The following is a 16938-nucleotide window of genomic DNA, read 5'->3' on the forward strand; positions in this document are numbered from 1 at the left end:
TTACTGTCCGAGTGTATGGTGTTCCCCTTGGGTTTCGAACTCAGCAGCTTTTAACTAGGATTGTGCAGAGTGTTGGTCAAATTTATGAATTTCACCCTTTCAGTCAGCCTATGATCCATGCCAGATCTGAATATATGTGGGGTACAATTAAAGCTAAGGTGATGGTGCGAGTGAGAGATAAAATTTGGGTTTCCTTCACTAAAGATTTGGCTGCTTGGGCATACTTGTTTTATGAAAGAATTGGTCGAATCTGTACTTTATGTGGAGTCTTGTTCCATTCTGTTCAGCACTGTCCCAAAAGCTCATTTCTAGGCAAAGGTTGCAGATCTCCTTGGAGCAAATTCCTTCAGTTAAGTTTGGATCATGGATGACACATGTGGATCTCATTCCTAAGGAACCACACACTGGGAATCAAGAAGATAGTTCTTCTTTCTCCGCTTTTCAGAACCCACATTTGGTCAGGCTGCAAAGGCAATCTTTGCAGAGTTCAAAGGGAAAAGATAAGGTGATTGAGGAGCAAGATACCCAAGTTGAGATTACTAGCGAATGAAATCCTAAAATTTATCCAAGGCGAGTGCGGTGCTCCGGTGAAGGCTGGCTAGCGAATGAAATCCTAAAATTTATCAAATAAGAGATTGTGAAATGAAAATCTAAAACTTAGAAGTAGGTAGCTAGGTAAATCACGGGCATGATTTCGTAAATGAGGACAATGCTTGCCACTAATAAGGAAAAGGTAAATCATCGCCTAACATACATCTCCCCTGTTCAAAACGAATGTAAGGTTCTATCGTCCATCTCATCCTTCGTGCAATATTTTCCCTGCCCTTTTGGATTTTATAGACTTATATCAACTCATCAAAAATGTAGTCAATGATAGGTACCCCTATGTCTCGCATTAAGCGAGACGGTGGGAACCCTCACTGAAGGGTGTTAACAGTTGGGCCATCGATCAGCTTAAAAGAGAAATGGAGAAGAAGGGATCCCTTGATCTAAATATTTTTTCAAAAATTCATGATATCTTAGCTCATCATGTTGATAATGCCGGGTCACAATCTGAAGAACCAAACAGCCAGCCAGAGACATTGCCGTTGGAAAACGTCAACAGTGATCACCTGGAGTTGCAACATGTTGCTTTACTAATTTCAGAAATAAGCGGGATATCTAAATCTGACATCAAAAAAATAACATCTGAGCTAATTGAAGAACTTGAAAACACTACAGTTTCTGTTTCTGCAAAACTGACCAATGGTGATGGCCAAACAAGTGATGAAGCAAAAGAATCACGTGACAATGTTAAGAAGTCTGACACTGTAGCTATGCCTGAAGATTTCCGTTACCCAATATCTCTTGACCTGATGAGAGATCCTGTCATTGTGTCAACAGGACAGGTAAATTTTTACATTGCACTTAGAGTGTTACTGTTTATGCTTTAATTATATTTGGCATCTGCTGACAATATGCTTGCTAATTTATCAGACATCGAAGCTAGATATGATGCATCAAGTGAAGAAGTTAGGATTCATTCCAGCTTGCTGCAACCTTCCAGTGAGCCCAATGTTTCTTTTTGTCTTATGTTACTCCAAACATTTTTTTCATTATTCCACTAAATAAATTTGTTTTCAATTTTTCAATGAAGTGCAAGTAATGTGTATATTGTGTGTGTTTCAATATTTTTACATATATATATATATACTAAAATTTTAATATAAAAAGCAATTTATAAATTATTCGGTTAGTCGTGCGTTGCACGTGCATGCTAACTAGTTAGAGATAAAAATTTGGGTCGTGTGTAGCTATCATCATGGGTACCAAATTATTTCGGTTACGACTACACACATTTGTGATGCATCTACCATGATCTATATATAGCCTATACATGCACGACACATCTTGAGCCGTGTGTAGTTACCATCATAGGTAGCAAAAAAATTCCGTTACCACTACACACATTCGTGATGCATCTGTCATGATCTATAGCCTATACATGCACCAGGCCACCCACGTCGGAATTTTTGTCCAAAAGGACCCCCTGTTGAGTGGGATTGTCAAAAGAGACCACCTGCGAGTGGAAACGAGAAAAAAGACCCCCATCCCGGGTGGCGGCAGGCGCGCCAGGCGGCACGTGGCACCTGCCGCCACCGCACGAGGCGGCCGTGGGGCCTGCCGCCACCACCCCTGGCGGCCGGGGCCTGCCGCCACCGACAGAGGCGGCCAGTGCCGGAACCCGTTCCCGCCCACTCCTGTCCGTAACGGACAAAGCCGGGTGGGCCCTGCCGCCTCGGGAGCAGGCGGCCAGGCCACTGTTTCCGCGCGGCCGACATTGTTGCTGATTGCGCTGATTTCCGCGCGGCCAGATTCCCAGGCTTATTTCCCGCTCGCACCGACGAAACCGTCGGTGGAGAGCGGGAAAAGTTCCCACTGTTTTACTAGTTATCTAAGGAATGACCACGACGATATCGACGGCCGTCGGGCCGGACAACATTGCCGGCATTTTACTAGTTATCATTTGTACCCTCACGCCATTTGTTACGGCCGCCTTCCTAATCTGGTGCTGCGACCGCGTACCAGAGACGGCGGACCAAGGATATAACGCGGCCGCCGCGGGTACAAGGAGCCGCACGACGTCCGGCTCGCCGGCGCGGGTCATGGAGCCGCAGCAGCTGGCCTACTTCTCGTACCCCGCCGGCACCGAGGCGGATGGCGGGAAAAGGACGGCGAGGGCGTCGGTGGTGGTGTGCGTGATCTGCCTGGAGGCGCTGGTGGGCGGGGCGGAGTGCAGCGAGGTGCCGGCGTGCCGACACGTCTTCCACCGGGGCTGCCTCGTGCCGTGGATGAAGAGCAACATCACCTGCCCGCTCTGCAGGAGGCCTTTCGTGCCGGGGTCGTCACAACCACTCTCTGCTGCCGCGGCCATGGTTTAGCTTAAATAGGGCTAGTTCAATTGTATACAAGGATGGTGGTGCAACAACTTTGCCTTCTTTTTAATGTTGGAGTCTTATTACTTCTGGCAGGGTTTGTGTCTTGTGTATTTGTGTGGATGACTTATATTAGGTTGAAGATTGTTTGGTGTTGTTTGTTGTAGTGTTTGTCTAGCAGTCATTCATTGTGGTCTTCTCTATAGTGCTTGTTTCGACCTAGTCTTGAACTTGTAGAGTTGAAAATCTCTCATTCTATCAATGTATCGACATGCAAGCTTTGCATTTTCTCGAAAACTAATTGAAGCATCTATTCTACGGAATTTATAATAAACGACCACACTAATTGGCTTCCGGTTTTTGCAATAGATCGGAATACTTCCCAGGGCAATCCCCTCCTCTCATTACATGCATGTGTGCATGCATATTAAAAATCCCTTCTTCCGTGTGCACTTTTTTTTCTCTTTCTAACTACATGCATGTATAAATAGACAACTGATGATATCATTTTATATTCTTTCATTTCAGGAAGTCAAAATGATTTTCAGCTCAAATCATTGGTTTGATTCAAATCCGTTTTTGACACTAAATCTATCGCAATGCGATCTTTAAAAGTAGATCTCATATTGACATGTTTCGACCACTTTTATCAGATCAAAAGTGACAAGGCCTAGCAATATAATTTACCATGCAATATATAAGTTACCGTGATATTAACACTATAGTTACTGGGGCATAAAATGATTCTACATGGCATGAGCAACCTGATAACTATGACCAGTGCAGACTGGTAATTATAACATGAGTAGTCCGATAACTTCAGTATGAACAGCTAGGTAACTATAGCATGAGGAGCTTAATAAGTTCAGCATGACTAGCCTGGTAAATTTAGCATGAACAACATGATACCTATAACATGAACATCATGATAACTTCAGCATAAATATGCTAGTAACTTCAATATGAGCAGCATGCTAACTTCAATATGAACAATAGTTGTCTCATGTTGATAACTATAGAACGGACAACTGGTAAATATAGTTGTCTATGTTGATCATTGTTGCATGGGCATGTGTCCCGTCCCCTTATCCACAACGAAGACGATAAGAACTCAAGACCTCCAATGTACGCAATTCCTCAAAACATGCTTTTGCTCCACTTTATATATAAAGCAACAATCGCAACGCACGACCGAATAATACAAGATGGCGAGGTAAAATACAACGCCAATCCCAAGATAAGCGGATCACACAGAACGCAAGCGACTATGCTATCGACAAAGTACATTGGAAGAACATAATACATCGCTACACTACGCCCTTAACACTAAAGTTCCCCGACAACGCCCTCAAGGGGGGGGGGGGGACGCAAAGTGTCGCTGCTGGCAAATCCAGAAGGTAGAAAGGTCTTCGCTCGAAACCGTGACACGGAGAGGAGCACCACAACAACGTCTTCAAGAAGATAACGATGCCCCGAGTATCGCCGTCGTCGGCAAAAAAATCATGAAGCTTTCACTCAAGAGCTCCCCCGTGCCACCACGAGGTCTTCAGGACAAGTGCGACAAGATCAAACCCGCAGGTCTGGATCAGGGCGACGCCACTGTCAAGACAAGATACGTGCCCGGGCCACCATCGATATACCTCCTGCAGCCACACGACCAAGAGGAAAAGCCACCATGGCCGACATGGTGCTCGCCGGACAGCGAACCAAGCGGACCACCCTTCGGAGCCGCCACCCCGACATCCATGTCCGAGCCACCACCCATCATCCGCATCACGGTGCACCAACTACGGAGGAAGAGTAAAAGAGGCCTCCTTTCACTCCTAGCCCGACATCAATTATGAAGTGTGGGTCGATGCCTCCATCGTAGGAGGCTTCCACACCTGCGTCGCCAGCCAGTCCCGTTGGACCGGGGGGAACACAACCCAGTGCGTGCCGACGGCTGTCACCGAGCACTCTCGCGCGACACCAAGCCCGTGGTCAACTACACCGATGTTTTAATGTATTATATGCGACATGTCAAATACTCCCATCAGTTCGGAATTACTTGTCACATAAATGAATAAAAATAAAAATATCTAGAATTAAAATATATTTAGATACATCCATTCCAATGACAAGAATTTTCGGATAGAGGGAGTAATATATTTGGTTCGAAAATGTTAGTGTGCCAAATTGATGCGTATCTTGGTGCTGCAGCTACAGCCGAATAGTTTTAAAGTAGATAAATTTTCTTCTAGTAGACATGAACGTATCCTAGCTAGCCTGGTTGGTCGCTGGGGTCTGCCAAAGAAGCTCTCGACCAGAACGATGGCAGGAGACGCGTTTCAAGTTTTGTAACCCAAAACTTGGAATGTTTGGCAAATATATTTTTCCCCACAAGAAATAGTAAGTTGACGATACTACGTGTGAGATTGCTATAAAAGTGCCGAAGCTGTTTTCCGTTCCAGATACTGATCGAGTTAACATGTGACGACTCCACCTACAATAATCGGATCGATCGAGCACCGGCTGTTGTTGCTGATATATACTCCCTCCGTTCGAAAATACTTGTCCTAGAGATGAATGTATCTAGACTTATTTTAATTATAGATACATCCATTATTTACATTTTTAGGATAAATACTTCCGGACGAAGGTAGTACTTACTACGTATGTGCTCCTTATTATTGCCAAGAACGAAATCTCAGCACAAAAACAGGCGGCGCGATCGACCAGACGGCGATGTCCACCGCGTACGGGGCCTTCTCGGCCATGTTTGTCTCCCATCGTGTCCTCACGGCGATTCTCTTCTGCCTAATCTTGTGCTGTGACCCACCGGCGGAACAAGGATATAACGTGGCCGCCGACGCCGGTGGTGGAAGGAGGGGCAGGTGGTCGGGCGTGCAGTGGCGAAGGCCGGTGCCGGTCGTCGTCGGGAAGCCGCAGCGGCTGGCCTACTTCTCGTACCCCGCCGGCGCTGAGGCAGATGGTGGCAGAGGGACAGGCGCCGGAGCGTCGGTGGTGGTGTGCGCGATCTGCCTGGAGGCGCTGGTGGGCGGGGCGGAGTGCAGAGGGCTGCCTCGCGCTGTGGATGAAGAGCAACGGCACCTGCCCGCTCTGCAGGAGCCCTGTCGTGCCGGGGTCAGCATCACCTCCCATCTCGGCTGCCGAGGCCATGGTGTAGCTTAAATAGGGTTTGCTCAATTGTATACCTACGTGTAATCAACGGATGAATTTATGTACATGCATGGATCGGGTGTTGTGTTGGTTCTGCGTGGATACACCGCATGCTTGGTGACCCGTCGCAGAGACCCTACGCAAAACTCATCCCATCATAGGAATACTTCATATTTTGGTGTTACGTGGAAATATAATGGAATGAGTAGATCGCAGTGACTGCTTGACTGGTGAAAATTAATCACCAGGTGCAAAGAATCGTATTCCATTGGATCGGAAGGAGCAACTCCATCCAAGACAATATGGCGCGCCCCCGGCCCAGGTCTGGGCCCTGCGTGTCCTATCTGGGTCCTAGCGGGCCGGCTCTCGGCGTGGCTGCGGTGTCTTCTGCATGGTGGTGAGGCAGAGCAGCTTGGACAGGGGGTGGTGTTGCCGACGACATGCCTGTTGCAGCATGATGGCGGGAGCTTTATGGGGCGGTCTCGGTCGGGCCTGTGGGCCCACAGGCTTCGTATGCTCATGCTATTGCGTTCGGTCGGCTACCGTCATTAACGGTGAAGGCTGAGCCCTCCCACATGCCGACGATGCTGCTGCTTCTTGTCCCGGCTTCTCTTCATCACTGTGTAGGCTTCTCCTTACGGTGTCGTGGTGAGACGGCGCACGGCCCTCAAGACCGTATTGGTGCAGGGTGTCGGTTGGTTTGGTGGCAGGATCTGGAGTGCCCGACATGCAGGTTGGGATCGGGGGAAACCACTGTCGGCCCGGCTGACACTGACGCGGTGATGCCCTTGGGTGTCACCGAACCTTCCTGGAGGGCGTCGGGGCTACCCTTCCTCGTGCCTCGTCGCGTACCGGGGGAAACTCTTGGCAGCAGCATAGTCATCATCGCATTCCTTCTTGAAGGTGTTGATGGGTACATGCGCTTCGGAGTCCTGGAGCTTGGTGGAAGACTATTGGTGGGCGCATCGGTCGCAAGTCTTTTGTGTTTTCTGTCAATACGCTGGTGTCGGTATTTGTTTCTTTGTATTTTCTTTTCCATTTCTTTTGGGCGTGATTGTGTTGTTTCCGTCCCAGCACCTATCTTCTGATGTTCTGGTTGGTTGCTTTGTAATACAAAGCGGGGAAACCCTTTTTTCATCGATTAGATAGATACAGGTCAGGTTTCAATGGTATTGGCACAAGTACATGTTTTTTGTATAGAAGTGACCTTTTCTCACCTATGTTTATCTTTGTTATTACCTTTTTGACACAGATGTCTTTTCGTTGTGTAGAAATGACGTTTCTAACTTCTCTCTGCCTTTTTGTTGCCTTTTTGGTATAATTGCATGCTTGCTTGCTTGAGTGGTCTAAAGTCATGATATTTCATTGTAGAATTTTTTTTATGGTTTAAAATAATCTATACTACTAATAAAAGATCAAACGAAAACTTCTCTAAGTACACACAACTATTACCCCCACAAAAACAAACACCAATCACCACCACACAATTAGACAACAAATTACAATCTAACGGCCTTCCACCATCCATGCACCACGACGGTGTGCAGTTACCAAATTAACAAAGGCTGACCGTGCTCCACCTCCTCCTACAGCAAACAAAGGCTGACCGAGGCCTGACCCGGGGCGGCGCGACGGCGGCAACGGCCGGGGCGGCCGCGGAGATCGTGCGGGAGATCACGGCTGTGGGCGCCGCCGCCGCGGAGCCGCTGCGGGCCGACTGCCTCCGCCTCGCGCGCAAGGTGTCCCTGCTCACGCACCTCGTCGCCGAGGTCGCCGAGGCGGCGGGGGAGGACGGCACGGCCGAGCCCGAGGCGACGGCCTGGGTGGCCGACCTGCTCCGGGCGCTCCGGATTGAAGGAGGGCCACGGACGAACTAGGTGAGCAGCCGCATGGTAAGGTCCGTACGTGCAGGTCAGCCAGAGTCCATCAATCCAGATCCTGGTATTGAGCTCAACATGCAAGCCTTATCCATCCAAGATCCAAATGTCCTTCATATTCAAGCACAGCAAAAGGAGGAGAATCAAGGCCAAGATGCTCAGTTTAATATTCTGATGAAGTTAGCAGCCACTGGATGATCTGCAAGAGTTCTTTCTCTCAATTCTGTGCAGCTCGCTATGGCACGGGTGTGGAGAGATAATTACCATGGGATTTGGCAGCTCTCCACGTACATCTTTGTGGCCCGTTTCAACTCTTTGGAAGCTGCTATGTTTGTATTCACTCGCCAGCCTTAGGCCGTGGGTTCAGATAATTTCTTAATTGAGTTGACCGATCCGGAGGATTTCAGTAGAGATTTTCAGGATTACAAATTTAAAACTGTCTTTGTTACTGTCCGAGTGTATGGTGTTCCCCTTGGGTTTCGAACTCAGCAGCTTTTAACTAGGATTGTGCAGAGTGTTGGTCAAATTTATGAATTTCACCCTTTCAGTCAGCCTATGATCCATGCCAGATCTGAATATATGTGGGGTACAATTAAAGCTAAGGTGATGGTGCGAGTGAGAGATAAAATTTGGGTTTCCTTCACTAAAGATTTGGCTGCTTGGGCATACTTGTTTTATGAAAGAATTGGTCGAATCTGTACTTTATGTGGAGTCTTGTTCCATTCTGTTCAGCACTGTCCCAAAAGCTCATTTCTAGGCAAAGGTTGCAGATCTCCTTGGAGCAAATTCCTTCAGTTAAGTTTGGATCATGGATGACACATGTGGATCTCATTCCTAAGGAACCACACACTGGGAATCAAGAAGATAGTTCTTCTTTCTCCGCTTTTCAGAACCCACATTTGGTCAGGCTGCAAAGGCAATCTTTGCAGAGTTCAAAGGGAAAAGATAAGGTGATTGAGGAGCAAGATACCCAAGTTGAGATTACTAGCGAATGAAATCCTAAAATTTATCCAAGGCGAGTGCGGTGCTCCGGTGAAGGCTGGCTAGCGAATGAAATCCTAAAATTTATCAAATAAGAGATTGTGAAATGAAAATCTAAAACTTAGAAGTAGGTAGCTAGGTAAATCACGGGCATGATTTCGTAAATGAGGACAATGCTTGCCACTAATAAGGAAAAGGTAAATCATCGCCTAACATACATCTCCCCTGTTCAAAACGAATGTAAGGTTCTATCGTCCATCTCATCCTTCGTGCAATATTTTCCCTGCCCTTTTGGATTTTATAGACTTATATCAACTCATCAAAAATGTAGTCAATGATAGGTACCCCTATGTCTCGCATTAAGCGAGACGGTGGGAACCCTCACTGAAGGGTGTTAACAGTTGGGCCATCGATCAGCTTAAAAGAGAAATGGAGAAGAAGGGATCCCTTGATCTAAATATTTTTTCAAAAATTCATGATATCTTAGCTCATCATGTTGATAATGTCGGGTCACAATCTGAAGAACCAAACAGCCAGCCAGAGACATTGCCGTTGGAAAACGTCAACAGTGATCACCTGGAGTTGCAACATGTTGCTTTACTAATTTCAGAAATAAGCGGGATATCTAAATCTGACATCAAAAAAATAACATCTGAGCTAATTGAAGAACTTGAAAACACTACAGTTTCTGTTTCTGCAAAACTGACCAATGGTGATGGCCAAACAAGTGATGAAGCAAAAGAATCACGTGACAATGTTAAGAAGTCTGACACTGTAGCTATGCCTGAAGATTTCCGTTACCCAATATCTCTTGACCTGATGAGAGATCCTGTCATTGTGTCAACAGGACAGGTAAATTTTTACATTGCACTTAGAGTGTTACTGTTTATGCTTTAATTATATTTGGCATCTGCTGACAATATGCTTGCTAATTTATCAGACATCGAAGCTAGATATGATGCATCAAGTGAAGAAGTTAGGATTCATTCCAGCTTGCTGCAACCTTCCAGTGAGCCCAATGTTTCTTTTTGTCTTATGTTACTCCAAACATTTTTTTCATTATTCCACTAAATAAATTTGTTTTCAATTTTTCAATGAAGTGCAAGTAATGTGTATATTGTGTGTGTTTCAATATTTTTACATATATATATATATACTAAAATTTTAATATAAAAAGCAATTTATAAATTATTCGGTTAGTCGTGCGTTGCACGTGCATGCTAACTAGTTAGAGATAAAAATTTGGGTCGTGTGTAGCTATCATCATGGGTACCAAATTATTTCGGTTACGACTACACACATTTGTGATGCATCTACCATGATCTATATATAGCCTATACATGCACGACACATCTTGAGCCGTGTGTAGTTACCATCATAGGTAGCAAAAAAATTCCGTTACCACTACACACATTCGTGATGCATCTGTCATGATCTATAGCCTATACATGCACCAGGCCACCCACGTCGGAATTTTTGTCCAAAAGGACCCCCTGTTGAGTGGGATTGTCAAAAGAGACCACCTGCGAGTGGAAACGAGAAAAAAGACCCCCATCCCGGGTGGCGGCAGGCGCGCCAGGCGGCACGTGGCACCTGCCGCCACCGCACGAGGCGGCCGTGGGGCCTGCCGCCACCACCCCTGGCGGCCGGGGCCTGCCGCCACCGACAGAGGCGGCCAGTGCCGGAACCCGTTCCCGCCCACTCCTGTCCGTAACGGACAAAGCCGGGTGGGCCCTGCCGCCTCGGGAGCAGGCGGCCAGGCCACTGTTTCCGCGCGGCCGACATTGTTGCTGATTGCGCTGATTTCCGCGCGGCCAGATTCCCAGGCTTATTTCCCGCTCGCACCGACGAAACCGTCGGTGGAGAGCGGGAAAAATTCCCACTGTTTTACTAGTTATCTAAGGAATGACCACGACGATATCGACGGCCGTCGGGCCGGACAACATTGCCGGCATTTTACTAGTTATCATTTGTACCCTCACGCCATTTGTTACGGCCGCCTTCCTAATCTGGTGCTGCGACCGCGTACCAGAGACGGCGGACCAAGGATATAACGCGGCCGCCGCGGGTACAAGGAGCCGCACGACGTCCGGCTCGCCGGCGCGGGTCATGGAGCCGCAGCAGCTGGCCTACTTCTCGTACCCCGCCGGCACCGAGGCGGATGGCGGGAAAAGGACGGCGAGGGCGTCGGTGGTGGTGTGCGTGATCTGCCTGGAGGCGCTGGTGGGCGGGGCGGAGTGCAGCGAGGTGCCGGCGTGCCGACACGTCTTCCACCGGGGCTGCCTCGTGCCGTGGATGAAGAGCAACATCACCTGCCCGCTCTGCAGGAGGCCTTTCGTGCCGGGGTCGTCACAACCACTCTCTGCTGCCGCGGCCATGGTTTAGCTTAAATAGGGCTAGTTCAATTGTATACAAGGATGGTGGTGCAACAACTTTGCCTTCTTTTTAATGTTGGAGTCTTATTACTTCTGGCAGGGTTTGTGTCTTGTGTATTTGTGTGGATGACTTATATTAGGTTGAAGATTGTTTGGTGTTGTTTGTTGTAGTGTTTGTCTAGCAGTCATTCATTGTGGTCTTCTCTATAGTGCTTGTTTCGACCTAGTCTTGAACTTGTAGAGTTGAAAATCTCTCATTCTATCAATGTATCGACATGCAAGCTTTGCATTTTCTCGAAAACTAATTGAAGCATCTATTCTACGGAATTTATAATAAACGACCACACTAATTGGCTTCCGGTTTTTGCAATAGATCGGAATACTCCCCAGGGCAATCCCCTCCTCTCATTACATGCATGTGTGCATGCATATTAAAAATCCCTTCTTCCGTGTGCACTTTTTTTTCTCTTTCTAACTACATGCATGTATAAATAGACAACTGATGATATCATTTTATATTCTTTCATTTCAGGAAGTCAAAATGATTTTCAGCTCAAATCATTGGTTTGATTCAAATCCGTTTTTGACACTAAATCTATCGCAATGCGATCTTTAAAAGTAGATCTCATATTGACATGTTTCGACCACTTTTATCAGATCAAAAGTGACAAGGCCTAGCAATATAATTTACCATGCAATATATAAGTTACCGTGATATTAACACTATAGTTACTGGGGCATAAAATGATTCTACATGGCATGAGCAACCTGATAACTATGACCAGTGCAGACTGGTAATTATAACATGAGTAGTCCGATAACTTCAGTATGAACAGCTAGGTAACTATAGCATGAGGAGCTTAATAAGTTCAGCATGACTAGCCTGGTAAATTTAGCATGAACAACATGATACCTATAACATGAACATCATGATAACTTCAGCATAAATATGCTAGTAACTTCAATATGAGCAGCATGCTAACTTCAATATGAACAATAGTTGTCTCATGTTGATAACTATAGAACGGACAACTGGTAAATATAGTTGTCTATGTTGATCATTGTTGCATGGGCATGTGTCCCGTCCCCTTATCCACAACGAAGACGATAAGAACTCAAGACCTCCAATGTACGCAATTCCTCAAAACATGCTTTTGCTCCACTTTATATATAAAGCAACAATCGCAACGCACGACCGAATAATACAAGATGGCGAGGTAAAATACAACGCCAATCCCAAGATAAGCGGATCACACAGAACGCAAGCGACTATGCTATCGACAAAGTACATTGGAAGAACATAATACATCGCTACACTACGCCCTTAACACTAAAGTTCCCCGACAACGCCCTCAAGGGGGGGGGGGACGCAAAGTGTCGCTGCTGGCAAATCCAGAAGGTAGAAAGGTCTTCGCTCGAAACCGTGACACGGAGAGGAGCACCACAACAACGTCTTCAAGAAGATAACGATGCCCCGAGTATCGCCGTCGTCGGCAAAAAAATCATGAAGCTTTCACTCAAGAGCTCCCCCGTGCCACCACGAGGTCTTCAGGACAAGTGCGACAAGATCAAACCCGCAGGTCTGGATCAGGGCGACGCCACTGTCAAGACAAGATACGTGCCCGGGCCACCATCGATATACCTCCTGCAGCCACACGACCAAGAGGAAAAGCCACCATGGCCGACATGGTGCTCGCCGGACAGCGAACCAAGCGGACCACCCTTCGGAGCCGCCACCCCGACATCCATGTCCGAGCCACCACCCATCATCCGCATCACGGTGCACCAACTACGGAGGAAGAGTAAAAGAGGCCTCCTTTCACTCCTAGCCCGACATCAATTATGAAGTGTGGGTCGATGCCTCCATCGTAGGAGGCTTCCACACCTGCGTCGCCAGCCAGTCCCGTTGGACCGGGGGGAACACAACCCAGTGCGTGCCGACGGCTGTCACCGAGCACTCTCGCGCGACACCAAGCCCGTGGTCAACTACACCGATGTTTTAATGTATTATATGCGACATGTCAAATACTCCCATCAGTTCGGAATTACTTGTCACATAAATGAATAAAAATAAAAATATCTAGAATTAAAATATATTTAGATACATCCATTCCAATGACAAGAATTTTCGGATAGAGGGAGTAATATATTTGGTTCGAAAATGTTAGTGTGCCAAATTGATGCGTATCTTGGTGCTGCAGCTACAGCCGAATAGTTTTAAAGTAGATAAATTTTCTTCTAGTAGACATGAACGTATCCTAGCTAGCCTGGTTGGTCGCTGGGGTCTGCCAAAGAAGCTCTCGACCAGAACGATGGCAGGAGACGCGTTTCAAGTTTTGTAACCCAAAACTTGGAATGTTTGGCAAATATATTTTTCCCCACAAGAAATAGTAAGTTGACGATACTACGTGTGAGATTGCTATAAAAGTGCCGAAGCTGTTTTCCGTTCCAGATACTGATCGAGTTAACATGTGACGACTCCACCTACAATAATCGGATCGATCGAGCACCGGCTGTTGTTGCTGATATATACTCCCTCCGTTCGAAAATACTTGTCCTAGAGATGAATGTATCTAGACTTATTTTAATTATAGATACATCCATTATTTACATTTTTAGGATAAATACTTCCGGACGAAGGTAGTACTTACTACGTATGTGCTCCTTATTATTGCCAAGAACGAAATCTCAGCACAAAAACAGGCGGCGCGATCGACCAGACGGCGATGTCCACCGCGTACGGGGCCTTCTCGGCCATGTTTGTCTCCCATCGTGTCCTCACGGCGATTCTCTTCTGCCTAATCTTGTGCTGTGACCCACCGGCGGAACAAGGATATAACGTGGCCGCCGACGCCGGTGGTGGAAGGAGGGGCAGGTGGTCGGGCGTGCAGTGGCGAAGGCCGGTGCCGGTCGTCGTCGGGAAGCCGCAGCGGCTGGCCTACTTCTCGTACCCCGCCGGCGCTGAGGCAGATGGTGGCAGAGGGACAGGCGCCGGAGCGTCGGTGGTGGTGTGCGCGATCTGCCTGGAGGCGCTGGTGGGCGGGGCGGAGTGCAGAGGGCTGCCTCGCGCTGTGGATGAAGAGCAACGGCACCTGCCCGCTCTGCAGGAGCCCTGTCGTGCCGGGGTCAGCATCACCTCCCATCTCGGCTGCCGAGGCCATGGTGTAGCTTAAATAGGGTTTGCTCAATTGTATACCTACGTGTAATCAACGGATGAATTTATGTACATGCATGGATCGGGTGTTGTGTTGGTTCTGCGTGGATACACCGCATGCTTGGTGACCCGTCGCAGAGACCCTACGCAAAACTCATCCCATCATAGGAATACTTCATATTTTGGTGTTACGTGGAAATATAATGGAATGAGTAGATCGCAGTGACTGCTTGACTGGTGAAAATTAATCACCAGGTGCAAAGAATCGTATTCCATTGGATCGGAAGGAGTAACTCCATCCAAGACAATATGGCGCGCCCCCGGCCCAGGTCTGGGCCCTGCGTGTCCTATCTGGGTCCTAGCGGGCCGGCTCTCGGCGTGGCTGCGGTGTCTTCTGCATGGTGGTGAGGCAGAGCAGCTTGGACAGGGGGTGGTGTTGCCGACGACATGCCTGTTGCAGCATGATGGCGGGAGCTTTATGGGGCGGTCTCGGTCGGGCCTGTGGGCCCACAGGCTTCGTATGCTCATGCTATTGCGTTCGGTCGGCTACCGTCATTAACGGTGGAGGCTGAGCCCTCCCACATGCCGACGATGCTGCTGCTTCTTGTCCCGGCTTCTCTTCATCACTGTGTAGGCTTCTCCTTACGGTGTCGTGGTGAGACGGCGCACGGCCCTCAAGACCGTATTGGTGCAGGGTGTCGGTTGGTTTGGTGGCAGGATCTGGAGTGCCCGACATGCAGGTTGGGATCGGGGGAAACCACTGTCGGCCCGGCTGACACTGACGGGGTGATGCCCTTGGGTGTCACCGAACCTTCCTGGAGGGCGTCGGGGCTACCCTTCCTCGTGCATCGTCGCGTACCGGGGGAAACTCTTGGCAGCAGCATCGTCATCATCGCATTCCTTCTTGAAGGTGTTGATGGGTACATGCGCTTCGGAGTCCTGGAGCTTGGTGGAAGACTATTGGTGGGCGCATCGGTCGCAAGTCTTTTGTGTTTTTTGTCAATAGGCTGGTGTCGGTATTTGTTTCTTTGTATTTTCTTTTCCATTTCTTTTGGGCGTGATTGTGTTGTTTCCGTCCCAGCACCTATCTTCTGATGTTCTGGTTAGTTGCTTTATAATACAAAGCGGGGAAACCCTTTTTTCATCGATTAGATAGATACAGGTCAGGTTTCAATGGTATTGGCACAAGTACATGTTTTTTGTATAGAAGTGACCTTTTCTCACCTATGTTTATCTTTGTTATTTACCTTTTTGACACAGATGTCTTTTCGTTGTGTAGAAATGACGTTTCTAACTTCTCTTTGCCTTTTTGTTGCCTTTTTGGTATAATTGCATGCTTGCTTGCTTGAGTGGTCTAAAGTCATGATATTTCATTGTAGAATTTTTTTTATGGTTTAAAATAATCTATACTACTAATAAAAGATCAAACGAAAACTTCTCTAAGTACACACAACTATTACCCCCACAAAAACAAACACCAATCACCACCACACAATTAGACAACAAATTACAATCTAACGGCCTTCCACCATCCATGCACCACGACGGTGTGCAGTTACCAAATTAACAAAGGCTGACCGTGCTCCACCTCCTCCTACAGCAAACAAAGGCTGACCGAGGCCTGACCCGGGGCGGCGCGATGGCGGCAACGGCCGGGGCGGCCGCGGAGATCGTGCGGGAGATCACGGCTGTGGGCGCCGCCGCCGCGGAGCCGCTGCGGGCCGACTGCCTCCGCCTCGCGCGCAAGGTGTCCCTGCTCACGCACCTCGTCGCCGAGGTCGCCGAGGCGGCGGGGGAGGACGGCACGGCCGAGCCCGAGGCGACGGCCTGGGTGGCCGACCTGCTCCGGGCGCTCCGGATTGAAGGAGGGCCACGGACGAACTAGGTGAGCAGCCGCATGGTAAGGTCCGTACGTGCAGGTCAGCCAGAGTCCATCAATCCAGATCCTGGTATTGAGCTCAACATGCAAGCCTTATCCATCCAAGATCCAAATGTCCTTCATATTCAAGCACAGCAAAAGGAGGAGAATCAAGGCCAAGATGCTCAGTTTAATATTCTGATGAAGTTAGCAGCCACTGGATGATCTGCAAGAGTTCTTTCTCTCAATTCTGTGCAGCTCGCTATGGCACGGGTGTGGAGAGATAATTACCATGGGATTTGGCAGCTCTCCACGTACATCTTTGTGGCCCGTTTCAACTCTTTGGAAGCTGCTATGTTTGTATTCACTCGCCAGCCTTAGGCCATGGGTTCAGATAATTTCTTAATTGAGTTGACCGACCCGGAGGATTTCAGTAGAGATTTTCAGGATTACAAATTTAAAACTGTCTTTGTTACTGTCCGAGTGTATGGTGTTCCCCTTGGGTTTCGAACTCAGCAGCTTTTAACTAGGATTGTGCAGAGTGTTGGTCAAATTTATGAATTTCACCCTTTCAGTCAGCCTATGATCCATGCCAGATCTGAATATATGTGGGGTACAA

General features: G+C 47.9%; 3 protein-coding genes across 3 annotated transcripts; all 3 read left to right on the plus strand.

The window, feature by feature from the left end:
• Positions 1-700: 700 nt before the first annotated feature.
• Positions 701-1433, plus strand: LOC123402724 (U-box domain-containing protein 10-like). The gene is made up of 2 exons (XM_045096679.1): positions 701-733; positions 927-1433. Exons 1-2 carry the CDS (start codon positions 701-703, stop codon positions 1431-1433), a joined length of 540 nt encoding a protein of 179 aa, XP_044952614.1.
• Positions 1434-9096: 7663 nt separating this feature from the next.
• On the plus strand, positions 9097-9829 carry LOC123402734 (U-box domain-containing protein 10-like). Its single transcript, XM_045096691.1, has 2 exons — positions 9097-9129; positions 9323-9829. Exons 1-2 carry the CDS (start codon positions 9097-9099, stop codon positions 9827-9829), a joined length of 540 nt encoding a protein of 179 aa, XP_044952626.1.
• A 6271-nt stretch (positions 9830-16100) lies between these two features.
• On the plus strand, positions 16101-16488 carry LOC123451994. Its single transcript, XM_045128568.1, has one exon. It carries the CDS (start codon positions 16101-16103, stop codon positions 16344-16346), a length of 246 nt encoding a protein of 81 aa, XP_044984503.1. The 3' UTR covers positions 16347-16488.
• The last annotated feature ends 450 nt before the right edge of the window (positions 16489-16938 follow it).

This window comes from Hordeum vulgare, chromosome 1H (assembly GCF_904849725.1).
Source record: "Hordeum vulgare subsp. vulgare chromosome 1H, MorexV3_pseudomolecules_assembly, whole genome shotgun sequence".
Lineage (NCBI taxonomy): Eukaryota > Viridiplantae > Streptophyta > Magnoliopsida > Poales > Poaceae > Hordeum > Hordeum vulgare.

Coding starts and splice junctions, on each gene's coding strand:
- LOC123451994 (XM_045128568.1), top strand. CDS start 16,101: ATGGCGGCAACGGCCGGGGCGGCCGCGGAGATCGTGCGGGAGATCACG.
- LOC123402724 (XM_045096679.1), top strand. CDS start 701: ATGAGGACAATGCTTGCCACTAATAAGGAAAAG. Junction 734..926: donor TTGCCACTAATAAGGAAAAG/GTAAATCATCGC, acceptor CCCTCACTGAAG/GGTGTTAACAGTTGGGCCAT.
- LOC123402734 (XM_045096691.1), top strand. CDS start 9,097: ATGAGGACAATGCTTGCCACTAATAAGGAAAAG. Junction 9,130..9,322: donor TTGCCACTAATAAGGAAAAG/GTAAATCATCGC, acceptor CCCTCACTGAAG/GGTGTTAACAGTTGGGCCAT.